The sequence below is a fragment of the Typha latifolia genome, chromosome 5 (assembly GCF_019914945.1).
Source record: "Typha latifolia isolate L0001 chromosome 5, TyphaL0001v2, whole genome shotgun sequence".
Taxonomy (NCBI): domain Eukaryota; kingdom Viridiplantae; phylum Streptophyta; class Magnoliopsida; order Poales; family Typhaceae; genus Typha; species Typha latifolia.
The window spans coordinates 15698384-15724580 of record NC_133090.1 but is presented as its reverse complement, the minus strand read 5'-3'; the positions used below and the strand labels follow the sequence as shown (position 1 = coordinate 15724580).

Below are 26197 nucleotides of genomic sequence, written 5' to 3'. Positions count from 1 at the left end.
CAAATTCCAGCTCATGTTCATATGTTTGTTGAATAAGTCAACCCATGATTTGTTTGTGTCGTCGTGTGGTATCGTACAAGCTTTTCTAAACACTTTTTTTTTCATAGCTAGCAAAGCCCAAAATTTATTCCTTGATAGCTAATCATCCGAATAGAACTTACTTAACTAATTAAACATCAACTTGGATTATATGGATGAAATAATTGCGGACAAATCAGGACACGCTTATGACCTCACAGCTTAAAATAACAAATTTGTGGGTTAAAAATTTCTTCATTGCATTGCATATGCCTTAAACTAGTATGTATTGTAAATAATCTAAGTGACATATGCTTAGGCTATCTGATAGATCTTTCATTTGACTATCAATTTTTCTAGCACTAAAAGGGAATCAAACAAGATTGTCCAGCATAACTAAGAATCAAAATATCTAACTTGCTGCTTTCGATATCTCTTTCTAATTTGCATGAAATTTCAAACCCCTCCGTAGAATGTCAACTCCATAGCCTTCTTGGATCAATGGATAGCTTTACATAATTTCTCGAGAAAAAAGTAAAAGAAAGATTTGCAGATGTTGACCGTGAGGAAACACCGAGGAGAAAAACCTGGTCAAATGAAAGTTGTTCAATGATTACAGATGTCTATACCTCTTAGTGGAAACGATATAGAATCTTTTTTTTTTTTTTTTTTTGAGATAGAGAAAGAGATATTAAAATTTGATATAAGTAAACTTGACATTGAGCTTGTCAGATAATTTTAAGAGTAAGAATCTAGAATATCTATTCTAGATGTACTACTAATTTCAAAGCAAACGATGCCAACAAAATAAGTTGGAATACACTGTATATAAGAAATTTCCCATTTGATTCTATTTCATAAAAGATCTCAAGACTTCTCTCATCTCAACGGAAAATAATTTCAATACATAAACTTTCTTTATCTTCTGTAGTTGTTGTCATCATTGCATAAATTTTAATCAAAATGAAACCACCAGTATGATTAGATCGCAAAACAGATACATTGCGAATGTCTTAAATTAGTCAATACGTAAAATATTATGAAATATAAAAATATATATTTTGTTTATCTTCTGGTTGACCATCAATTTTGCAGCGGTGAAAGGGACTCCATTACGGTAGTACAGCAAAGTAAGCATCAGTACATCTAAGTTTGGACTTCCAAATGCTTATGTAATCTTTGTGGGAGTTTCAAAAAACCAATGCCCAATTGGACTCAGAACTAGTCAAGAAACCTTATCAATAGCTCTTTCTAATTTGCATGCTTATCTGACCAGTTCATAGAATGTATAGTTATAAAGCCCCGGGCCTTTTTGGTTTAAGTAAATACCTTCTCTCTTAAGTCCACTATGGAAAAAGAACCAGGTCAAACAAAGTGGATATGATCAGGGATACCGTAGACTTCCGCTGAAGTCTATGAAGTTCAGATGCTCTAGTAAAATAGACTTTGAGCCTGTCGGATAAGTCAGGAAGAACACATGAGAGACATGTAATGGAAGAACACATGAGAGACATGTAAAGTAACAACCAACATCTACTTCCCACATGCAGATTAAACATTTTTTTATCAAATTTAAAGGATAACAATCATATTCCACTAAATAGCTCAAGCTTTTAGAGTAATTTACTAATTTGATATAGTATACTCAATCATCCTTTCGTCATACAATATAGAAACAGCAGGCACTCATGAATATATGTTAGAGGACCCTAATAGAAATAAAAGGTACTAATTGACAAGTTATAATAGAACTGTAAACCTATGTACAAGAATGTGGAAGTACCGAAATAGGGAATACCACTTGCTTAAACTTCTTGCTCCTAGAAAGGAGTAAACAAGTAACTGCACTAAACAATTGGCTAAGCACTGCCAAGTTATGCTCAGCCCAAGTCTACACAATACAGCAGTCTCATACATTTATCAAACAAACTCTAAGCAAATTAGTAATCATCCAAAAATAAAAACAAATAAATCATATCCTGTTGAGAAGGCTTCAGAGGAACAAGAAGCCCTTAAACCATGGGCCAATAATATCACGTTTAGAGCCTCTAGTTGACTAAATCAAATCGCATAATTAATCACGTAATGGGTATGTAACTCTGGATCATGTTCTTATGCTGGTCGAGTAAACCAACACATATTCTGTTTCTACTGTCATATGGTACCGTACAAGATTTTCTAAACAGTCATTTTCCTTTTAGTTGGCAAAGCCCAAAATGTATTCATGAAGGCGCTTGATGACTTATCAAATATTAGCTCAGATTATATGGATAAACTACTTGAAGATAAATCAGGGCAAACTTATGATCTCAGACAATTAATAACAAACTTGTGAGCATGAAACATTTTATCATTGCACATGCCTTAAACTAGTATACGTTGCCAGAAATAAGTAAACAGTATAAGCAATGCGTGCTCATTGCTCTGCCTATCTACTAATAATATACTACATGGAGAAAGAGGAACTTAATGTTTCATTTGACCATCAGTTTTCTAGCTTTAAATATTCTATCCATAAGGCAATACCAGGGGAAAACCTGGCCAAAGTGAAAGTGGATTGGAACATTGACCAGAGATGCCGATAGACCTGCATGAAAATTGACTTTGGGCTTGTCGGGTGATCCCAAAAAATTCAAGATAAATCCTTGCATCAGCAGAAGAATCAAAGTTAGTGTGTTGTCGATTGGTATCATATCAACATGGAGCCCAGAGTAATGCTAGGATGGTTTTTAGTTCCAAAAAGATATAGATGGGCATTTAGTTATCCCAAGACATTCTACCAAAACGATCAAAGTAATCAAACTGAAGAGCTAAGACATACCATCATCAAAGAAGTAGATGATGGTGTTCTCCAAGTCACTTTCACCTTCATCATTAATTACTATCAAAGAAAGCAAAAGAAATACATCAAATTGGCTCACAGGAACTTCCTCTGAGGCCTCCTGGCATCCTCGTCTTGCATGTGCTGCCGTCACAAACGAATCAAAGGTTAAACGGAATTAGGGTTTAAAGAGAAGAACTCAAGATTCCTCGATTTTTTTTTTCTCTGAAAGTAGGGTTTAGATGAATAAGATGAGGAATAGAACAGATCGTACGAATTCGCGGACGATGCCCTTGTAGATGAGGATGGGGACGGCGATGCCGAAGAGGCCGACGATGGCGAGGTTGCGGCGACTCCATCGGAAGTTGTACTCGAGGTTCTCTCGCCCGGCGTTCCACTCCTCGATCCACTTGTTCTTGTTCACCTCCATGCCTCCTCCCATCTTCTCCACTCCTACCGCTCGGAGAAGAAGAAGCTAGTGCCTTAGTGGCGATGAAATGGATCGATATGCACAGGTTGGATCCTCGACAAATGAGCTGAGCTTGATCTAGCAATCAAGTCTAGCCCAAATCCAAGCCCACCACTTGAATAACAAAGTCTTGTTTCTGGGCCGGGCAAAAGATGAACCTTCCAAGACCGGCCCAATCCAGGGTTTCAGACAAACAACTCAAACCCCGAGTCCCAGAGTTTCCGAATCCATGGCTTCTAGGGTTTCGTCGAAGGGGAAGGATAAGGCCGGGAAAGGCTCGAAGATCTCCGATGGGAGGTCGACGGGGAGATGCGTGAAAGAGTGGAGCACTTGGGCCATGAAGAAGGCGAAGGTCATCACTCACTACGGCTTCATCCCCCTCGTCATCATCGTTGGTATGAACTCCGAGCCCAAACCCCAGTTCTCTCAGCTCCTGAGCCCGGTATAAGTGATGGAGGTAGCTCTTACCGTGTCCCAGATCAGATTATGGTATAGTAGGCGTAGCTTTGGATCCTTTCTAATGGCGGTTTTACGCTGTATGCTTAATAAAGTGTTTTAGATTGAAATATTTACTACCCACTTCGTCACTATGCATGATGTTGTGGGTTTCTGTGGTTTTGGTACGTTTTTTGTGATTGGTAGTAAGAAATACTTGAAATTTTACAACCTGTTAGTCTTGTAGTTACTTGTTAATGGAGTTGAATCCAATTCTTGGTACTTACTATTGGAATTTATCTTCAGAATTTTGGTTGCTATGTAATTCGCATATGTAATATAGTTCTGAAGCAGTGCCCATATGGACTGTGGCATTCATTCTCTTGAATAGGATTCATTTCAAATATATGATAGCTTGAAGCTTTGAACTATCATTGTTATATACCCGATTGGATCTTGAGTCCTATGATCGGATATTCTTGTGATAGGTAGTTGTCTTTCTCTCAGACGTACGGTTGGAAAATTCTTCTTTTCTCCTGTTTTTTATGAATTTATGAGTACATTTGATTAATGACCTTAAATTAACCCACCTCACCTGTCAAGTAAGTGATAGAAATCTGTTCTCATTAATTATTAGATTGGTTGGCAAATGGTAACAAGGTAGGTAGTAAACGCCAATTAAGAAATATATATTAGTTTTACAAACATGCACTTCTCACATTTTATCATGTTATGGACAGCTTATTAAGTTTAATTTTTTTCTAAGAAACTTCAGGATGCCTTGATGGATAAGTAGTTTGGTTAAAAAAACACTTGTGGAAAAGCCTCAGAATTTTCACGAAGAGTGTCTTTATGAAGATTTACTTGAGAATTCAAAGGACAGTCATTTTCTAAACATTTTTGTTGGAAAATATAGCAACTGTTGAAGGTTAAATACTTCAATAGAAGATTTTTAACAAGCCTGCCTCTGGTAGCATGATAGATGTAAATAGTTAAAACTCCTCTTAACTAGCTCTGTTGTAAGATCTTTAATTTTTATCTTGCTGAGACTAGTGTTTGAAATGAGGTAATTACTACTATCAGTTCACAAGTAATACGGTAAGTCAGTTCAAGAAGATCTCTTTGGTATCTTCTATCTGTAGATTTTGTGATGAACAAAGGCTACATGAACAGGTAATTTAAAATTTCAAATTGTTTTATGTTTCGGAAGCTTTTGATATCGAGGGGACTCTGAGAACTTAGAGGCCCGTAAATTGGAGCTATTACTATCTGAACTTCTGAAGAACTCTAACCATTCCTATTCACTTGGAAGAAAAAGGCACTATTGATACTGATACCGAAGAATTAACTTGAATTTTGCCTGAGAGCAATTTGCTGTGAAATCCGTCTCTTTCCTTATGCAAATCTCTATTTGGTAAAGAACCTGCTATGCAGGTTGCTGTTTGAAATTCATTCTCGTTTTATGCATGCCTTTCTGTGGTGCGATAAAAGGCGAGTGCTAACAGGATTATGTAGATCCAGAGGCTGAAGCCAGTAGATTGTGTGGTAGTTATCTCCTGAGAAATTATGAGACTTTGCAAAGCTTGATTCTGCACTGCTATGCTTGTTCTTTGTTTTGTCTGTGTTGCAATTTAAATCTACTTCCACCCCCTACAGTTGTATGAAATTGATCTCTAATATGCTATTTCACTCTCAGGTCACAAATTATATTCAGCCCGTTGGTTGATTTTTTTTTTAAAAAAATTTAAATGCTTGAATGTGAAAGAATCCAAGGAGTTCCATATTTCTCTGGGAGCCGTAACCCGGAAACTATCAGATACTCAGACCCTCTTCGTATAATAGACAATTATGGTACCCAAATCCACATGAAAATTAATGTCCTCTCTGGGGGCGTTAGTGCATGGTATGCGTACTTCAAATAACTGTTAGCTGCAACTGCAGTGAAATCCACACGATTACAATTAGATATATGACATAAATTATAAGTTGTAAGATCTTATTCATAAATAATCCTTATGAACTAAGGCCAGGCTATTTGACAACTCGTGAGATTGGAAACTTATTTCATGTTAGTATTCTTATAGCAACTGCTTTACCTTACTATATATCTTTAGATCGCGAGCCAGCGGTTGATGACTGGTAGTTCTTCGTCCTTTAGGACTGCCGAAAGGACCAATCCACACCCGCTTACGTGGAAGCAAGGGTCGAGCTCCACCCCCTGAATGCAGAAGATCGTGTGCATTCCCGGTTGCAGGAACGTCCCAATAGATGCTGCCGACTGCTCGCTTTTGAGGCTTTCGTGCAGGCGGAGTCTGTAGGCAATCGACGTGGAGTTGGGTCAAATTCTAGGTCTATGCGGCGGTGCTTGTAGTTACACAAGTTCTTGAGAGGTAACTGCCTGTTTTAGTCCCTTCCTAATGGGCTATTCTGTCATTTAGGCCACCAAACCGCAGCCCGGTGGCCCGCATAAGGAGGGGGAGACGAGAGCCTCTTTCTTCTTCTCTTCTCGGCGTTGGACTCCTACAGCTGAATCCGATCACCGCCGTCCTCCGCCGCCCTCCGCCGCGACACCTAATTTTTGACTTGCTTCTCTTTTCTCGGTAGGTAGGAGAAGAAGAGGAGATCTCCATACGTGGAGGGGTTCGATCGGAGGTTTTGATTTGAAATTGAGGGGGTTCGATTCGGCGGCGATTCGAACGGAGAGGGGCGGAGATGGCTGCGGGGAGGCAGGCTGTGCGCGACCTGGCGGAGGAGGCCAAGAAGCGCGTCGTCTTGCTCCTTATATGCGTCTTTGGCCTCTCCTATCTCATGTCCCGTGAGTTCTTCTCTTTTTTCTGTTCGATTTTGATTTGTGTCCGTTTAGCCAAATCGTTCTTCTCGTGCTTCTTTGACGAGTGCTTGAGATCTCTAATGATGCACTAATTAGAGAGAAGGGCTATGATTTCGTACACGTGAAATGAAATACTTAGAAATAGGAGTAGAATTGTCTGATAGATTTGAGGCATATATTCTGTGGAAGGACAGTCACTTAGTGTACCTATTACGTCTTATTCGCTAGTCTTCTTATAAATTGTCTTAAAATTTCGGTTTCTTTTAAGGTTTTTGTATTAGCATTGTTTAGTTCAAATTCAGCTAATTCCGTAAGAATGAAAAGGAAAGAAGAAGAAGAAGAAGAAGAAGAAGAAAGCTCGTGTCTCTTGTTGGTTTCGTAATGATTCCTCTTTGATTTGGTAACTGGTTCTGCTGATTCATGTTTAATCATATGTGCATAGCTGTGGAGAACTTATATATGCAACTTTTGTATCTGGAAATTACCTTGGATTAATCATCATCTTTCAATCCAGTGACAAGCTCTTCAGTTTGGGTTAATCTGCCTGTTGCCACTGCATTGATCATTTTTTTTCGGTACATGTCACTCGAACTTGATATTCGGAAAAGGGCACTCAACAAAGATTCCCTGGTTGATCAATCTGTGAAAAAGAGATCCATTGAACTTCGAAACTTTGCCCTTGCAAAGTCTCACAAGTCAGATTGGAGGATGAAGGTGAACTCGCCTGCAGTTGAAGCAGCAATTGAGCAATTCACAAGGCACTTAATATCTGAATGGGTAACAGATCTCTGGTACTCACGTATAACGCCTGACAGGGATGGTCCAGAAGAATTAATTGAAATTATGAATGGTGTCCTTGGAGAAATTTCCAGTCGAGCAAGAGATGTAAATCTTATTGATCTCATCACCAGGTTTAAGACATTGAATTTCTTTCTTCCTTCTTTACACGCAACATCAGCATTTCTTTCAAATTTATCTATTTCTACATTAAATCTTGTCTACTTTGTTGCAGGGATATCATTAACATTGTATGCAATCATTTGGAGCTATATCGTTCTACCGAAGCTAAGATTGGTAAGCAGAAGTTTGAAAATCTGCCAACTGAACGTCGTGATACCGAACTGCGACTAGTTCTAGCAGCTGAAAAAAAATTACATCCAGCTTTATATTCTGTGGATGCTGAACACAAGGTTGTGTGCGCTTCTTGGTTTAGATAATATATTGTGTTATTTTACTTTTGTTGCTAGGTGATCAATTTCAATATATTTATATGGCCTGCTGAATGACTGATACGGCTGCTCACTTTGGAGGTGTATTTCAACAACCTGAAAAGTCCAATAGTGGTGCTCTAATGAAATTAAAAAGATTTATTGGAGGCTGCTTATGGATGCTTTATGATCTAGAAAAAAAAGGACATAGGAGAAACAGTAGCTGAACATTGTATCTTCATTTCAATATTGTTAGGAATATATCATCATTGCCCTAACTAATTCCTGCCCATTCATGATGTGATTGCTGATCACCACCTTAAATCTCAAATAATGTGCCACTCATATTCAGCTTTAAATATTGAAGCTTATGAAGTTATGGATGTTAGTGGATATGAATAGACTTATCAGAGACATTGGTTATATAACTTCTATCAGTTATATATCTCTCTTTGACTGTAACCTTTTCTTCAAATGCTTTACTTAAGAGTTAAAACCTGTTTCACTTGCGTCTTAAATTACTTGGGGTTCTCCTAAAAAAAATTACTCAGGGAAGCGGTATGGAGTTGTTGGTTGTGAATTATGATAATGACCTTCATATTATGCTATGATCTTTCAATAGTTTGGACTTTGCGACTTGAGTCTAATATTCTTCTGCAATAACTTCTTATTTAATTTATTTGTTTTCTTGGGTGAATTGAGTTTCATCCCATGGTTTGATTAGTTGAAGTAAAATAACTAATGACACAAGATTCCTAGTTTGCCCTTCTTTCAGAAATAGTGCTTCAAATGGAATAATATTTTATCTGCACTACTGAATCTATGTGTGTACATAATAACATTAAGAAAGGATCCATATGGAATTATAGCCAACTCCAGATAGTTTGGGACTAGTTGCTTGGTGGTGTTACTGTTTGTTGTATCTGTGTATGATCAAAGTTGAACAGATGATGAAGTACTATACATTCAAATGAAAAAGCTATAGTTCATGTTTAAAAAGTATCAAGTTCAAAGTAAACTTTATTGACTATTAATGATGTATAATGTGCAAATGAACTAATAGAGGATTCAGAGAATAGAATTTAACATTTCCAAAAAAAATTTCTACAGGTTTTGCAGCGTTTCATGAATGGGCTTATCTCTATCACTTTCAAGTCTGAAGACCTACAGTGCTCTTTCTTCCGCTACACTGTTAGAGAACTTCTTTCCTGTTCAGTTATTAGACCAGTTCTGAACTTAGCGAATCCTAGGTAACTGCCTAATTTTCTACGTATTCCTCGACAACATGTTAGTTCTATCCACTTAGTTTGTGGCTTTAATATGCATGACAGGTTCATTAATGAAAGGATTGAATCTTTGGCTCTTTCTTATGCCAATAAGGCTGTGAAGAAAGCTACACCTTCAGAAGAAGAGGCAATCCTGATCAAGAGAAATGGGCCTCCAGTGCCATCAGCAGATCAACTTTCAACTTTACAGGACCGCTCAGCTCCAGGGGTTGAACTTGTGCAGTTTAGGAATGAGTATTCAAAAACTGCAGACGGCCAGCTCATTAGGAGTAGTAACCCAACATATTCTCAGAATAATTCAAAAAAAGCTGCTCCTAATTTGCTCAGTAATTCTGTGGTGCCTATGAGCAATATTCTGCTTCCTTCCAATTCAAACCTTGTGGGTATAGAAGCTCAAACACTTTCTACTAGTGGTTTGCATTTAGATTCTTCAAACAATGATGAAAAGAAGACAGTAACAAATAGTTGTGGAGGTGAGTGGGCACAAACTTTGGATATGATTTCAAAAAGAAAGAATCAAGCTCTTGCACCAGAACATTTTGAAAATATGTGGACAAAAGGAAGAAATTACAGAAAGAAGGATGACTCAGATCAGGTGTCAAAACAAGCTCCACAGAATACATCTTCAGGGAACACTTATCTATTACATCATTCTTTGGTGCCAGAAGACAACTCAGCAGAACATCACAGGAATACTGTTAAGATACAAAGTAAAACCATCACTCCCTCTAAACGTGAGGATCAACATTTGGTAGAAAGTTTGCATTCCCATGCTGATTCTAATGGCTCAAATCATCAGACAAATACATTAGATGAAGAAAGGAAAGGGCAAACCTATCATGAAGAGATTGGACCAGATAGTGAGAGCTCTTATCCTACTGAAGATGATGAAAACAATAATGTAACAGGTCTTGATTCTCCTGGAACCAGAGTTTGGGAAAGCAAAAGGCAAGGAAATGTTTCTTCTTCACAAATACGTCATCCTCTGGAAATTTCTGATTTCGACAAAGCAAAGAAGAGTAATAAAGTTCATGGTCGCAATCCAAGGGCATCAAGCACTTCATCAGGAAGAAAAAGATCTCGGTCAAGCAGTCGAAAAGTCCCAGCCTGGCAAGAGATTGAAAGAACATCTTTTCCACTGGGAGATGGCCAGGATATACTAAATGCATCCAAAAATGGTTCAAGAACAGAAAATTTTGGTGATGACCCTGAAGTGGATATTTTGGGTAGGATTTATAGTGGAGCAGATACTTCTTCTTCTCAGTCATCCATTTCAGCTTCTGAATCATCATCTTTATCAAAGTACCCCGACAATTGTGTCCTGGCAGATTCATTTATAAAGTTAAGATGTGAGGTAATTCCTGATAAAACTATCCAAAATTGAATATGCTCCAATTTCTAGTAATTAGATAGTATGATTATATTTGATTGATGAAGGCATTACTGAATGCAGGTATCAGGAGCCAATATTGTAAGGAGTGGATCAGGAACGTTTGCTGTATACTCCATTGCAGTGAATGATGCAAACAACTATAGTTGGTCCATCAAGAGGAGGTATTAGATCAAGTATCTCAAGGGAGATGTTTTCTCCTTACTTGGAAAAGAATATTTACCATTTTTTTTTTCATTATGCACTAAGTCTCATTGAATTTGCTTAGAAAATGTGAAATTTAATTATTTCTGGCTTTTAATGTTCAGTGTTTTTTTATTAGGTTTCGTCATTTCGAGGAGCTTCATCGACGTTTGAAAGAATTTCCCGAGTATAATCTTAGTTTGCCACCAAAACACTTTCTTTCATCCGGATTAGAGGTTTCTGTTGTTCAAGAAAGATGTAAATTGCTTGATACATATTTGAAGGTGTGTTGTTTAGTCACACTCAAGGCTAAGCAAGTTTCTTAATCAGTTCGTAATGCTGATAGAAGAATTAGTCTTGCTTTCTTCAACTCGTGTTTCATGATTTAATGACATTCTTGTTGCAATGCTAGTCCTAGAAGGTGTATTGAGAAGTTCCTTAAGGTTGCAAATCATATTTTTTTATAAAGCTGAAATTGACTATCTACATGGCCCTTTCACACCCAGAAATAATTTCTTATCACACCACTCCTACTATTTTATTTGCTTTCGTACTTCCTTTTGTACTTTTATTAAGACATGCCTTATAATACTTACTCTCTTTCCTAATCCATAGAAGCTTCTCCAAATTCCAACTATATCGGGATCTATAGAGGTGTGGGATTTTCTTAGTGTTGATTCACAGGTTAGCATTTGCTTTTAATATTCTAGTCATTCTCATTGTATGTTTACCTTTTCTTGGTTGGAATAAACTGGTTATACAATACTATGTAATGCAGACATACATGTTCTCAGATTCTCTCTCAATTATTCAAACATTGTCAGGTGATCTTGTTTTCTCCCTTTCTTTTATTTTAATGAATTTTAGCTTTGACCCCTCCACCTTAATCATATATTTTGTTTCCTAACATAGACCTCTCTATCTGATTATATCTCCAGTTAGCTTACATGAGAAACCATTTGAGAAGACTGCAAACATTTGCAGCTCAGCTGAAGATCTGAATGACCACTTGTCTTCTATAGGAAAAATTTCAAGTTATGCTAGTAAAGAAGATTTTATACAAATTAACAAGAACTACATTGCGGCAGATGGTTTGAGGCTGAGGAAAGGAAACATGCAACATAAAACAGGAACGAGTGCAGATTTATATCTAGATAATCCTGGGATTGACAATGAGACCAAGCTTCAGAATGATGCTTCCTCAGTCAGAAAATCAGAGAAACCTAAGAAAATTTCATTAGGGGATGAGAGTCCACAAAAGATGTCTCAGGTAGTTGAAAATGATGAGGACTTGGTTATCCCTACTGAAGTAAGTAATACTTTTTTTTTCCATAAAATCCATTTAAATAGCTGAGTTTTACATAAATGCTTTGTCTATAAATGTTAACTCCTTTAATTGTTGTATTCTATTCCATCTTGTGCACTTAGATAACACTATGCATTTCTTAATGCAGTGGGTGCCCCCTAATCTGAGTATCCCCATATTAAATTTGGTCGGTGTAATTTTCCAGCTTCAAGATGGTGGTTGGATTAGGTATTTCATTTATGTAGTTGGTTGCAAGCATAAAATTTGTCATTTTCTTACATTTTTGTAATAATTAAGTGATCTCACACCAGTAGTTTCCATCCCTAATACCTTTATCATCTCTATGTAGGCGTCAAGCATTTTGGGTAGCAAAGCATTTATTACAATTAGGAATGGGAGATGCGTTTGACGACTGGCTTATTGAGAAAATCCAGATTCTTAGGAAAGGATCAGTGATTGCTTCTACAATCAACCGTGTTGAACAAGTAAATGCTTGGAAATATTTCTCATTCCATAAACACATTCCTTGAGTAATCATTTGTTGTTTTATATTTTGCGAATTAAATATGCCAATTGCTTAAGATATAAAAAAGGATGTAAAAAATACTTCTAATTTTCCATCAATATGCTCCCATGAAAGCAAACAATGCATTTTAGCCACTTTATTCTAATCAAATCTTATTACCACTCATAATTCCTATTTCACTTTGAGATGATAATATTTGGTTCAATATTTGATCCGGAATAGATACTCTGGCCTGATGGAATTTTCATAACCAAACATCCTAAGCGCAAACCTGCAACACCAGTTTCTTCTCCGGCTGGTCAGAGCAATGGCATGAAGGAGAACTTGTTGACTACTGAACAACAACTAGAAGCTGCTCGTCGTGCACAATTTGTCCGTGAAATAATAATTGGTGAGACCTATTTTTCCATTTTCTCTGCTAGTCTTGTGAACTATGGATAATTGTATTTTAGTTATCAATGAGCTGTTGGGTCTTTCTTTCTGAGAGCATTAAAAGACATTAGTGTGACGACGGAGGCTCGAGGAATTGTAAGTATTATTATCATGGGAGTAAAAGATTCAGCAAAGGCAAGATCCATTGGTGGTTGTTTGGTTTATGCCATTTGCCTTGTGATGCATATTAACCTCCAGTTTTGACTGTGGTTGATGGACAGATGAATCCATATTCATCATAATATTGGAATGTTATCTTCTTAAAACTTAATTATGACCTTTCTGATGCACTTCTTCTTTGAGAGGCATTAGATGCTTTTTTTCTCACAAAGCACTTGCCATAATAGTTGACTTTATACCGAGGTCCTATAAATCTCCTGATCTGATAAACCTTGAAATACTTGAATACGATTTCACATAAGTTCATATACTTTTGGTGATGTAGTGGACTGGTGCAATGTAGACAATGATATGATATCGACAGATAAAAGTTAGTTTTGGAGTGCTATTAAGCAGTGAGCACAGTGATTGAGGCTTGATCTTGGATGTTAGAAAATAGAAAGTTACTCTTTAGTTTTGGAGTGCTATTGAACAATGACTACAGTGAATGAGGCTTGATCTTGGATGTTTAGAAACAGAAAGTTAATTTTTTTCAAATGAATTTTTCCTAGTTGGAGATGAAGTTTTAGAGCCATACTGTTAGTCTGTTACATATGTTCATGTCACATTGTTAATGATTATTCTGTCAGTAATAGTTTGGTTTACTAAACTTAATCCGCTGTAATGTTTCCAATCATTTATACAGCATTTAGCTTATCAATGTAATTCTTACTCCCTAGGATGAGGGACCTGTTGATATTCAATAGATTGGATAACTAGTAACTACACAGGTATAGTAAAAGTAGGGATTTTTTTTTTCTTGGTTATGCATAACTATTATATTCTTGAAGAGTATTTTACATGTTCAAGTTCGTTGGTTCTTAGGTTATTATGTTGAGGGTAATTATTCTCTGTAGATCTATCATAGAACATTCAAATTTTTAAAAGTATCTCACATCATGTAGTTATACTCTTTGGTAGTGATGTAGAAAGAAATAACTTGCATGTTACTCCATAGACACTATTGTATAATATACACAGAGAAAACTTATACTATTCCTAATCCTGTTGGACGTCAGCAAGTTATTGATCTTGTCAGATGAAATTTTTATTTGAACATGCATCATAAAGCTATCTTCTATCATGACATGACATAATGATGATTTGCTATCTACATGTTATTCTTTTTATGTAGTTTTTCTATCCATACAGCATGTATTATGTCAATGTCTTCTTACAGATAAGGCACCAGCTTCCCTTGTAAGTCTCGTTGGTCGGAAGGAGTATGAGAAGTGTGCTCAAGATATATATTTCTTTCTTCAGGTAATTTTTTTTCCTGAATACCTTGATGTGCTATACTTGGATGGGGAGGTGGAAGGAAAACATGGGTCAGCGCAAGTTGTAGCTGCGCTGTTTTCCTGTTCTCCACACGGAAAGATCGCTCTATTGAGAGCTTTATTGACATGGCATAGGATAGCACCATGCACATTGATGCTCTGTAAATGCGCTTAACCTATAATCTACAAGTCTCATAGTTGATGAAGTGAGATGATTCTCACCTGGTGTACTCCTTAATAGTGTGGTCTCACCTGTTTTCTTTTTTCTCTGCAGTCCCCTGTTTGTTTAAGGCAGTTGGCATTTGAACTCCTAGAGCTACTTCTTCTAGCGGCATTTCCCGAGTTAGATGATGTTGTAAGGCAGTGCCATGAAGGGAAAGATTAGTTGAGGTAGCTGGGGACCATACATGAACCCCTACTTGGACCTATGGGTGCACAAACTGTTTGGTAAATCAGTAGTTGGTTATGCGTTATGTGGATTTGTTTTATCGCAGCGATTGCTATTGGAAGTTTTGCAATAGAAGATTGTCAGTGTGCGCAATTAGTCATTTGTAAATAAGGCGGTATTGGCTTGCAAGGGAAGGTCCTGAGTACTCCTTGTGGGCAATTTGCATGGTCCAATTGAACTCATTCCCTTTGTACATTTAGCTGGGTAAGGTAACGTCTCACCTTGTCACAGAATTATGGCTGTCTAGCCATTGGTTTTGGGTTTGATCCCGTTGAAGAGAGGATTAAGATCATCTCTCCTATCAAAGGAAAAAAAAAAGGAAGACTAGGTTGGGTAAATACTATACGTCTTGATTCATTGAAAGCTAGTTTCTTTTCTTCTTTTTTTCTTTTTTTTTTTGACTTAGAAATTTGCCTTTGTAGTGGATAATTTTGTCTTTCATACTTCAATTTTTTGTAACCAAGAAACTGCTTCTATCAATGAAGAGTGAAAATTTTGTGCTTCTGACTTGTTTAGTTGGTTCTTCTCAGCAAAATGTTAGGCTTGATGTATTATTGAGTCTTTTTATTATCCATGTACCTGAAGTATTTAACAGTTGTATCAGTACTTCGTATTCACAAACAAGTCGGTTTGCTGCCGTAGTGCATGCTAGTATGCTCATATCTATCCTTAAGCTGTGATGAAAGCTGATTAATTCATTTGTGCTTCTTTTGCAAAATAATGACGAGATATTGTCTTAAGTATAATTAGAGGGAGTTAACCTTATGCTACTCAGTAATTGCCACTCTGGCAGTGTCACGTATAACGAGTCCCGGTTAATTCTATGCCTCCATCCAAAAACGTTGATAATATTTTCCTTCGGAAGAAGAGAAAATGAAGTAACTATGATATGGGTATTTAAGCGGCCTATTGCAAACCGGAGTTCTGTTTGCAGTCCACGCAATAATATCACATGTAAGTATCGGGACTTTATCCACTTCGAGCGCCGAAATCAAAGCTAAGAAGCTCTCAAGCTCGTCGCTCTCCACTCGACGCGATGCTCCTCCAATCCCGCTTCTTCTTCTCCTCCGTCTCCACCCCTCCGCCTTCCTTACTCTCCCATCTATTCCTCCTCCCGACCAAACCCCGTCTCGCTTCCCTCCTCCCCTTCTCCTCTACCTTCACCACCAGAGCTCAACTCGCCGTCTCCCTCCCCTTAGAAGAAGAGACTCACGATTCCAATCCCCCGTCTCTCCTATCTCCATTCGTCGAAGAGGACGATATCCAGATCCGAATCCCCCTCGATAAGCTATTCGTGCCGCCCGAGGTAGACATCTCGTCGGCGGCGGCCAGTGGGAGAGTTCTCAAGGGGTCAAACATTGTGCTTGGGCCTTATGCTAGGAATGCGCAGGTGGTCACCGCCGACTTCGTTAAGAGTAGTGTCAGGACGGAGGACTGCCCCTCTGATGGGATCCCCGAGTTCGCACTCGTTGGTCGCTCCAACGTCGGGAAATCCTCACTCCTTAATTCCATCGTCCGCCGCAAGCGGCTCGCCCTTACCTCCAAGAAGCCCGGTTCGTCAGTTAGTCTTTTTAGATTTTAGGGTTTAAAAATTATGAGGGGATGACGAAGTAGCGGTTATAAGTGTCAAATTTCGATCCTTTTGATGTTGGATTAGGGTTTCTGTTATTCTTTTGGTGCTATCTATTTTTGTTTATGTGGGGATGCTTGTTTTTTTTCAGGGAAAACCCAGTTGATCAATCATTTTCGGATAAATGATAGCTGGTACCTTGTGGATTTGCCTGGATATGGGTATGATTTCTCAGCTCCACATAGCTGGTAGTTTGCATCAGTATGATACTTCTATACTAATCTGTCATTTACAAAGTCATAGTTGCTTTCTGGAAGACAACGTTCGTGAATGGTTGTGTTAATATGCAACACTTACTTTGATTGATGGAGCCGGTAGTGTGCCTAGGAGAAAATATAAATTAATTAGTTGTGATATTTGGAGCAGACTACACACACCAATGCTTGTGTGGTATAGGCATGTACTAGGTTTGGACTGGGCTCCGATGTATCAAGATGTGACCTGATTGTTTGTTTGGAACCGGAGCAATTAATACCCTTTTCACCGGTCCCTTATTTTTAATCAAATTGACTATTGTCTCTTGAACAACTGAATTGTATTTTCAACCATTGACCCCTGTTGAACCATCAAATTGGAGTGAACCTACCGAAATTTGAGAGTCAAACCTATTCATGGTTTTGGGATCAAATTGAATATAAAAAATTGCCACTGTGGTGGTATTTATCTAGTTCAGGTTGTGTTTATGTAATTTTATGCGCTAGTACCTTGTTCCTTTCTTTTAAATCTTGGAATTTTGTACTAACAAAGCTTAGGAATGTCCTGTTACTGCTTAACTCCCCCTTATCTGCGAATAAGGGGAGAGTAAAACATGAACAGGAGCCAAATTCTCCGCTTGCCCTTCTCTCTCTATACCATGATAAGAACCAGTCAAAGGGGGATATCTACATTTTTTGTATTGTAGCTCCTCCCTGCAGTATAGTGATGTCATGATTTTCTCTAACAGATAGTGCAACTATGCATGTTGTACTTTATGTTCCAACCAGGTGTGCTCTTAGAGCTAAATGTCATCTTGGCCACTTTGGGAGGTAGTCTTCCATGGTAGTGGTGGGGTCTAACTGGAGGATAACTTCTTTAATCCTGCTATATAGCACGTAGGTAAGATCTCATACTTAGCAAATATTGGGGGTCATCAGAATGCTACCTAGTCCCTGCAATGATAAATTATGGTTCTTGTGACACAAATGCCTAAAAAGTGCAATTATCCTTGTTTCTTTATATGACAGGGTAAATGTGCTATCCTTAAGATATGGAATAATGATTTATTATGTTATCTTGAGAAATTTGTTGCAGTTTCTGATTGTCAGCGAACTACATGTCCTCAACAGATATGCTGCTGCACCACATGAAGTCCGGACAAATTGGGATGAGTTCACCAAAAATTACTTCCTTAACCGAGAGACATTAGTGTCTGTCTTCCTCCTTATAGATGCAAGTATTCCTGCTAAGAAGATTGATCTTGAATATGCTAGTTGGCTTGGTCAGAACCAGGTAAGACTTGTATTATAGTTCTAGAAGGCTCAACTTCTCAGTATATATTGCCCTTTGTTGTAGTATTGATAACTCAAGTAGCAATTAATCTAGTTAGTTTGGCTAACTAGAAAGCAATGGACATTACATAAATTAAGACAGTCAGAAGAGAATTGTGTAATAAAACAAGTACAGTTTTGATTCTCAAGCGACTCTTATTTATTTTGTTTGTAGTAGTTGAACTTGCAAGCGTTTAAGGTAACAATCAAGGTTGACTGTGATGAATGATATTTCTAGCTCCATAGAAAGATATTTAATTTTATCATCAAAATTAGTGGTGTACTAGGTTTGAACTGCTTGAATGATGTCTACTGCCTATAACTAGCAAGGGAGAGATCATTGTGCCACATATTTCTTGCTTCCAAAAACTTGGTTGGTGTATAATTTTTTAAATCTTGTCTACAAGTTTTCAATTTCTCTGCTTAATTTGCTTTCTCTATTCAGATTCCAATGACACTGATATTCACGAAATGTGACAAACGAAAGAAGAGGAAGAATGGTGGTAAGAGACCTGAAGAGAATGTTGAAGATTTTCAAAACTTGATACGCGAATTTTTCCAGGCTGCACCACCATGGATCATGACAAGTAGTGTCACTAATCAAGGCCGAGATGAGATACTTTTGCATATGTCGCAGCTCAGAAACTATTGGCTAAAACATTAGGGTTATATCAAAGAACTATATTGAAGTTGTTGCTAGGAATAGGAAAGGTTCTCGGCTTTTTGACAGTGATGCATGGGCACCTAAACAGCAGAGCCTTCACTAGTACCAATTTATGCGACAATGTCAAAATGTAAGTCTACTAGCTGCTCAATGGCTCAGAGTATACTTGACTTGATGAGAAGAACTGGGAATATCAATTAGTCAATACAATCTCTGGATAAATTAGCTTGCTTATGTGTGCGAAAAGAGAAAAAAAAAGGAATGATATATTGGATAAGGAAAAGTTTATTATCTGTTAAGTTCTCTTCTACATTTATCACTTGTCTATATGTCTCAACAATAAAAGATCCTTAAAATCATTCATCAAATCTGGAAAACAAGTCCACAACCCTCACTGGAGAATCTGGAGGTATGGTTTTTGATATAAATCTGCTGCTTTTCTGTCATCTGTCTTTTACATTCTATGTTGAGCCGAATGGCATCATGCCAAGATAACTTACAACCTTAGAAAAATGTTTTCAAAGATATACCATTACCTTAATTTACTCTTGGTAAGATCTAATTGATATTGATTATGTCACAAGAGGATGATATGCCTTGTCACGTCAATACTTTATTTTTATGAAATGCCAACTGGAACTATGAGTTTCTAATGTTCATTCTGCTTTCTGCATCAGTTATTATATGTATATATTCTTAATTTTGATTAATTTGGTTGTGGTAGTATCGACTTTCAATGGCTTCCCTTCCACTTTATAGTTTCTAAAATATTTTGTCCACTGTGAGAATTTATACAACACCAATTAAGCATTTAGTTCCAATTATTTCTCAATCTGTCTCTCATTCCAATGCACTTCACATGGGATAAGAAAATGGTTGAGAGACAATTTAAGGCCTTAAAAGTTAAAACTCACACTGACTCTAGGTCGTGACGCTGGAGGTGTTTTTGGCTAAACTCGAAGTTGTTCAAGGCCTTAAACTAGTGATTTTGCTGCTTCTGTGAAGATCTTTTCCCTCTTTATTTGTAGTGGATGTTTTCAATCACCAGGTGGCTTTACTTCCTATTGGGGGCCACAGAGGACAGGCAGCAATTTTATTCATGCATTGCCTGTTGAACATGCACTTGCAATTCCTTTTTCTTTCTTATGATTCCTTAATGAAGCTTTTAGATTTGCTCCTTGAACTTGGTGGCACTGGCCTCCTCTAACTATAAATCTACATTAGTTAACGGCTAGTCACCAACTTGATAACTTCTCTCCTTATACTCTAAATCAAGATACTACAAGAGGCCTTAGGTAGCATTTTTATGTAAAAGTTCAAGGAGTATATTCCACGACCGAAGTAGTATTTGTATATCATGAATTAGTTGCTTCCATGACCCACCAATTAGTTCCTGATAACCTTAAATATAACATAGAAGGTTGCTCTGTGGGGTCTGCCTTTGATTCCTTGCATAAGTTCCAGGAGAAGTGGAGGAAATGATGTAGAGTATATTCCTATGTCCTAATAAGTTCACTTGTAAGAGTGATGAACAGATAAATTCATGGTTTCTGCCTATTCGCAGTGATCACTTAAAAAGGTGATTCTTTTGGTAGTGATGGTTGTCTTTTCCTAGTCCATGGTGCTACAGATTGACACATATTTTGAGCAGAGTTGTATTCCATGAAAAATAGAGGAGCATCTTTTTCTTAGAGAGCACTTGGTAAAGCTAATGATGAAATGTTTCAAGTTAAATGCAGGACTATTATTGAACTATGAGTATTCTTCATACTAGGGAGGATCTTTTCTTAATAATAAAATGCAATAAATTTTGAGTTATTATGGACTAAAACTCAGTGTGACATTTCAGAACTCAGAAGGTAAATGCTATTGTCAATGTGGTTATCAAATTCATGATGTTTATTCTTTACTGGAGAGTGTTTAATTGTTTGTGAGGATTAAGGAAAGTTTATTGCCTATTAAACTTGCTGTTTGAACTAAGTTAGACACTTAACTATCTACTAGTTTTGCTTTCTTGAAGTGACTGATATCAACCATGTGATGCACCATGGTTGTTAATTTGTACTCTTGATTGTGTGTTCCATATGTGACAGTTTCTACGTCAGAGTGTTTCCATGTAGTATCACAAAATTTGGAGTTTTCGATTTATTTGATTTATTTTGCGAGAATTGTCACCTAGAGGACATAGGCCTGGAGAAAATGATTAATATACATAAGAAGTATAGTGCATTTAAATTTTGTTATCGTCTCACTTTGTTCTTAACTGCCGTCATATGATTTCCCAGTCAAACTTGATGTCGTAGTGCTGATTCCCCTTGCCCCTTATTCCTCTTGTATACTATATTGAGAATTTGCTTTTTGATATGATAAGACATAAAAATTTCTAAATGCATTGATGTTCCAATGAATTCTTACTTTAATTAAAACTAACTCCACTACATTATTTACAAGATTGTTCTCTGGCTTTTAGAAGGTGGCATTGCAGATGTCAAGCTACAGTCTACACCTTTGGCATTAGTGTAATATATTTGTCAAAATCCAGCAAGAAATTATTCTTTTAATAGTCTTTGTGGTTTAGTGCTGCTTATTCTACTTGGTTTCTAAGTGAGATGCCCTTAATGGTTTATTTGTCCTACTGTGGTTCACTTCCATATTCTAATGGCGCTACTCTTTCAATATTGTTTTCATTATAAAGTTTGTTATGTTCTTGACAGGTAGCTTCACCTATTTATGTATCTATCCTTTTCTAATTCATTATATCATCACCATGACTAACAACACCAGATGCTATAACAGGTGTAACTATATGTGCGCTTGTCAATGGATCTATATTTATTATTTTTGGATAAATCTTTTATGCCTGGTTAATATGCACCTTGATGACTGGAGCATCACAATGATTGCCATAAATCTTACTTGCATGATGGAATGATGAAGATTTTGTCATATGATGCTACAGTCTTGCATGTCCTTGGTGGAAGCAAATAGCATTCTCGTACACTAGTTGATGTGGCTATGATCTATGCCTGAATGCCACAGTGTAGCAGTTCAGAAGCACGCTTTGGTGCTGCAAGAATTCAGAAGCTAAGTGAGAAAACAAAAGAATAGCACGAGAGATTGCAGAGCTTGGATTCGTACCTATGACCGATTGATACAAAAAGAGTTTCTTGAAGAATTGCAGGCACGCGTTATAGTTTTAAGATTTTGGTGACAATTTGACATCCTATTGGTAGACTCTTTGATTGGTCCCGGGAACTCAGTGGAGATGCCAACGAAAGCTTTTGTACCCCTCTCACATCATACGCCATAGGGATTTGTACTCTCATACTGTGTGCCTTGTGGGATCTCACCTTTTATTTATTTATTTATTTTTAATTATTAACATGCAAGTTAATTATAGACTTTATAAAGAACTAATTATGTTGTGTGTGTATCTCAAGAATTAATCACAGTAGATCTAAATTATACACACATATAGATCGAATAGAAAAATCTATTAAATTCTGTCATCGGTCAGTATATCGGGTTGTAGTGATGAGCTCTTTATGTACATGCAAGCTTATGCTTTTGCATGAGATTCGAATTTTATATTGCAAATGTTTAGAATGTACACTGGTCATGGCATGATGTCAATGCATGGCTATGTACTATAAATGGATTAGGAATAAATTTCGACTAGTGTCAGTAATTGGTCTATTTAGATTTAAAATCCTTTCATTTTTCCTTAGTTATAGTCATCTTTCCCAAGAAAAAAATAATAAGCCCACTAAAGATTCCTAAAGAACAAATGCAATTGGAATGCATATTTTATCAAATTAGAGAATATTAATGGAATTGCTATTAAATATACTAATAAGTAATTAAACAAATATTCCCCTTGTTATAAATTTGCATGAGTTCTTAAGAAAGAAACCTTTCCCTAGTTTATTTATTTATATATTTCTTTTCCCTACTTATTATATATCTTTTCACATCATTCTGCCACGTTTGCATGAATAAATTGCCATCTTTCTGAGTATTAGCTCATGCACATATTCTTGCAATCTGTATAGAGGCAGTTAGATTTATTAAACTAGCTTACATTTTCCTTTGTTAAACCAATTAAATACAACGCCTAAAGCCTAGTCAAAAGGTACTATAAATATGAACCACCACCACACCTCAATCTCTAGCTCTTAATTTGTTCCATCTCTTTTTCCTACTCCTCTCCGCTTCCTCCTTATCATAACCAAGAAGAATTCAACTAGAAGACTCCAGTTCGTTTCAAACACCACTCCTCCATCTCAAGAAGCTACTTTGATCAATGGCTATTCCAAAGACTTGAACAAGTATATATCATTACGCCATATATAACATACAAGTCGATATATATATTTATATATATATATATATGGAGTATTGGAAGGAGATTGAAGGCAAAAGAGCCCACGACCCTCTCTTCCATCTCTTGCACTACAAGGAGAAGGAAGAGCGATGCGTCTGCGTTCTTGGCCCTATCGTCGTCGGCGCCGGGCCATCGGGCCTTGCGGTCGCCGCATGCCTAAAGGAGAAAGGAATCCCAAGCTTACTCATAGAGAGATCAAACTGCATCGCCTCCTTATGGCAACTCAAGACCTACGACCGACTTAGCCTTCACCTCCCTAAGCAATTCTGCGAGCTTCCTCTCATGCCTTTCCCGGATAACTTCCCCACTTATCCGACAAAGCAGCAGTTCGTCGGATATCTCGAGTCTTACGCGAAGCATTTCGGGATAAATCCGGTGTTCCGCCGCACGGTGGTGAGTGCGGAGTTTGATGCAGTCGTTGGGTTATGGAGAGTGCGGACGGTGGTAGATAAAGATGAGGAGGACGAGGTGGTGGAGTACGTTTGCCGATGGCTCATCGTGGCCACCGGGGAGAATGCGGAGATCGTAGTGCCCGAGATCGACGGCTTGGATGAGTTCAAAGGGCCGGTTGTGCACACTAGCTCGTACAAGAGAGGTAATGTGTTCGACGGCAAGAGAGTCCTCGTCGTCGGCTGCGGCAACTCCGGCATGGAGGTCTGCTTAGACCTTTGCAATCACAATGCTTACCCTCATATCGTAGTGAGAGATAAGGTATGCTCTTATTCTCTTGTCTCATAGTTTAAGCTTAACTATATCAATAATTATCTAATATCCGAGCTTCTCAATCATTAGCCATATCGTTAGTGATCACACGGAATAGCGATAACTTTGAATGCTAAGTACTGAGATTCTACCTTGTCTGTTAATTAAATCAACTTCGTCAATTCTAAAAATTTATGTGGCATGTGAAGAAAGAAAGATTCTTCTTTCATCTCTCTTCACCTTTCATCTCTTTCCTGGGTTCCTTTCTCTACCTGTTTGGATTAGTTTTATTCCTAAAGTTAGTGCAAAGAGTTTGAATGGCCCCCATCACCAAGCTCGAAGAATACCCAGTCACTTCATGTATTAATATATGAAATATCTTTCGTATCACATTGCATGCGGCCTTTCTCATAATATATATTCTCCAAAGTAAAAGAGATGTCTCATTAAAAAAATTACGACTTTGGTTCTAGTAAACTGTAAACTATGCAAGAGATAAGGGAATAATATTTAGGGTGCACACAAGTTGCTGTCCAGGGACATTGCTTCTAGTAGCATGTTCAAATATTAGCATAAAAATTTGGGTCCAAACTATTATTTTAGTATTCCCTTTCTATCAACATTGGCAGGTGCACATCCTACCCAGGGAGATGCTAGGCCAATCCACTTTTGCCCTCTCTTTGTGGCTCCTCAAGTGGCTCCCAATCTGGTTCGTTGATCTATTTCTTCTACTGGTCTCATGGCTCATGCTCGGTGACACGGCTCGACTCGGACTCAACCGGCCAAATCTCGGGCCTTTTGAACTCAAGTCGCTCTCCGGCAAGACCCCGGTCCTCGACGTCGGCACTCTAGCTAAGATCAAGTCCGGTGACATCAAGGTCCATTTTACGTAACCAAGTACAAAAATATTGCTAGTTACTTAATGATCCCTCGATGCTCGAACCCTCAATTGCTAAGTCTTTTCTCTCTTTTTCATATTACGTAGGTACACCCTGCCATTAAGCAGCTAAGTGATCATGGTGTAGAATTTGTGAATGGGAGATCCGAGGACATCGACGCCGTCGTCCTGGCCACCGGCTACAAAAGCAATGTACCATCTTGGCTAAAGGTATATCAACTTATCATCAATGTGTTGTACAGTGTTGTTCCGCATTGGTCTGGAGCTATAGCTAGATAATAGAATTCTAATGAGTTAAAAGTACTTGAACAAGTAAAAATTGCTAATAAGTGTCGAGTTATAATTGGATTAATTTGGCAGGAGAAAGAGTTGTTCTCGGATAAAGATGGGCTGCCAAGGAGACCATTCCCTAATGGATGGAAGGGGGAAAGAGGACTCTACGCAGTTGGGTTCACAAGAAGGGGTCTAATGGGAGCATCAATGGATGCGAGGAGGATTGCAAATGACATAGAGAAGAGCTGGAAGGCCGAGACCAAGCAGCCCATGGACTTCTTCTCTATCTCGCCTCGCCAATGATGTCACGAAAGCAAAATTAATTAGATCGAAAGGGTTGATTCCAATCTCTTCTTTTTTTTCTCAACGTAATTGAACTTGAAGAAGAAGCTAACAGGAGAATGAGAGAGGGAATGTTTATGTAGTGGTTGTGGAGTTGTTTGAACCTTTCTTATTGAGTGGTAATATAGTTATTAGGATAAATATGTTTGATGACTAGGTTAAGTGAGTAACTTTGTTTGATTGCTTTCTTTTTCTTTTTTGTTGGAGAGGGAGACAAATGTTTGACTGCTACTTTTAATATTCGATCTGAAGAATTCAGCATGGCTTTATGTCTTTTGAAGTAGAAATGAGTTATTACTCCATTTTGTTGCTGATTTGATGGAATGACTGTTATTGTTATAGAAGTAATTTATTAATACTACCAATTAAAATAATAACAGAAATATTTTGGGAGTCATTAATACTTTCCATGTAGCTATTCCACATTAGACTGGAAGCTGCTGTCATTACTCTTCTTAATCATTCCTTTCACATACCAAAAGGTCATTTTGGAGCGTTCCCTACTATGTTTCATGTATTAATAAATTCACTTCAAAGATGAACGTATCAAATATTTCTACACGAGAGCATTCACTTGTAGAATAAATTCTATATACTTAAATAAGAGACGTTATACAAACTATGATGATATTTCTTAATAAATTAATATAATATGTAATAATTATACTTGATGAGTTATAAAATTAAAATTATAGTTTAAAAATGATTAAAATAATATTTATAATGAATTGAGAAGAAGAGAGAAGTGATTGAAATGATAGTGGATTGAAATTATTTTTTTTAGAAATAAAATAGTAATTAATAAATATAAAATTATTGGATAAAATATGAAAGAGAGGAATTAGTATTATTAAATAGTATTGAGATTTATACTAGAATAAGATTTTTCTTATTCTACAAAAAGTGAATAAGGCCTTAATTCTTAGTAAAAGCATTAGATTTTTTTTATTATTTATGAGCCCAAAAATTAGATATGGGTTAGACAAATGA

General features: G+C 37.3%; 5 protein-coding genes across 9 annotated transcripts; 4 read left to right on the top strand and 1 right to left on the bottom strand.

The window, feature by feature from the left end:
- Nucleotides 1-413: 413 nt before the first annotated feature.
- LOC140789727 (uncharacterized) lies at nucleotides 414-3363 on the bottom strand. 2 transcript variants are annotated; one of them, XR_012109243.1, is made up of 5 exons: nucleotides 3114-3363; nucleotides 2840-2983; nucleotides 2556-2662; nucleotides 1348-1470; nucleotides 414-605 (listed from the first exon to the last, which is right to left on the bottom strand). XR_012109243.1 is itself a non-coding variant. In XM_073139530.1 (2 exons), the coding sequence occupies exons 1-2, from the start codon at nucleotides 3279-3281 to the stop codon at nucleotides 2936-2938; spliced, it is 216 nt and encodes a 71-aa protein (XP_072995631.1). In that variant the 5' UTR covers nucleotides 3282-3363; the 3' UTR covers nucleotides 2678-2935. The 2 variants fall into 2 exon arrangements, 1 of the variants encoding a protein (XP_072995631.1); XM_073139530.1 differs by lacking the exons at nucleotides 414-605; nucleotides 1348-1470; nucleotides 2556-2662 and having other exon boundaries at nucleotides 2678-2983.
- A 141-nt stretch (nucleotides 3364-3504) lies between these two features.
- On the top strand, nucleotides 3505-4042 carry LOC140789726 (mitochondrial import receptor subunit TOM7-1-like). Its single transcript, XM_073139529.1, has one exon. The coding sequence runs from the start codon at nucleotides 3538-3540 to the stop codon at nucleotides 3754-3756; it is 219 nt and encodes a 72-aa protein (XP_072995630.1). The 5' UTR covers nucleotides 3505-3537; the 3' UTR covers nucleotides 3757-4042.
- Nucleotides 4043-6172: 2130 nt separating this feature from the next.
- On the top strand, nucleotides 6173-15292 carry LOC140788287 (uncharacterized). 2 transcript variants are annotated; one of them, XM_073137479.1, is made up of 15 exons: nucleotides 6173-6558; nucleotides 7088-7484; nucleotides 7586-7763; nucleotides 8892-9031; nucleotides 9113-10421; nucleotides 10521-10621; nucleotides 10780-10924; nucleotides 11256-11324; nucleotides 11419-11464; nucleotides 11729-11949; nucleotides 12095-12174; nucleotides 12296-12431; nucleotides 12695-12863; nucleotides 14244-14326; nucleotides 14615-15292. In XM_073137479.1, exons 1-15 carry the CDS (start codon nucleotides 6456-6458, stop codon nucleotides 14723-14725), a joined length of 3288 nt encoding a protein of 1095 aa, XP_072993580.1. In that variant the 5' UTR covers nucleotides 6173-6455; the 3' UTR covers nucleotides 14726-15292. The 2 variants fall into 2 exon arrangements, with proteins under 2 accessions (XP_072993580.1, XP_072993579.1); XM_073137478.1 differs by having other exon boundaries at nucleotides 11579-11949.
- Nucleotides 15293-15706: 414 nt separating this feature from the next.
- On the top strand, nucleotides 15707-22041 carry LOC140788286 (GTP-binding protein At2g22870). Of its 3 annotated transcripts, none has more exons than XR_012108999.1 (5): nucleotides 15728-16341; nucleotides 16510-16579; nucleotides 17744-17906; nucleotides 18390-18738; nucleotides 21568-22041. XR_012108999.1 is itself a non-coding variant. In XM_073137476.1 (4 exons), the coding sequence occupies exons 1-4, from the start codon at nucleotides 15825-15827 to the stop codon at nucleotides 18606-18608; spliced, it is 969 nt and encodes a 322-aa protein (XP_072993577.1). In that variant the 5' UTR covers nucleotides 15707-15824; the 3' UTR covers nucleotides 18609-19020. The 3 variants fall into 3 exon arrangements, 1 of the variants encoding a protein (XP_072993577.1); XR_012108998.1 differs by having other exon boundaries at nucleotides 21405-22041; XM_073137476.1 differs by lacking the exon at nucleotides 21568-22041 and having other exon boundaries at nucleotides 15707-16341; nucleotides 18390-19020.
- Nucleotides 22042-22870: 829 nt separating this feature from the next.
- Nucleotides 22871-25494, top strand: LOC140789246 (indole-3-pyruvate monooxygenase YUCCA2-like). The gene is made up of 4 exons (XM_073138868.1): nucleotides 22871-23703; nucleotides 24324-24572; nucleotides 24680-24802; nucleotides 24953-25494. Exons 1-4 carry the CDS (start codon nucleotides 22999-23001, stop codon nucleotides 25166-25168), a joined length of 1293 nt encoding a protein of 430 aa, XP_072994969.1. The 5' UTR covers nucleotides 22871-22998; the 3' UTR covers nucleotides 25169-25494.
- The last annotated feature ends 703 nt before the right edge of the window (nucleotides 25495-26197 follow it).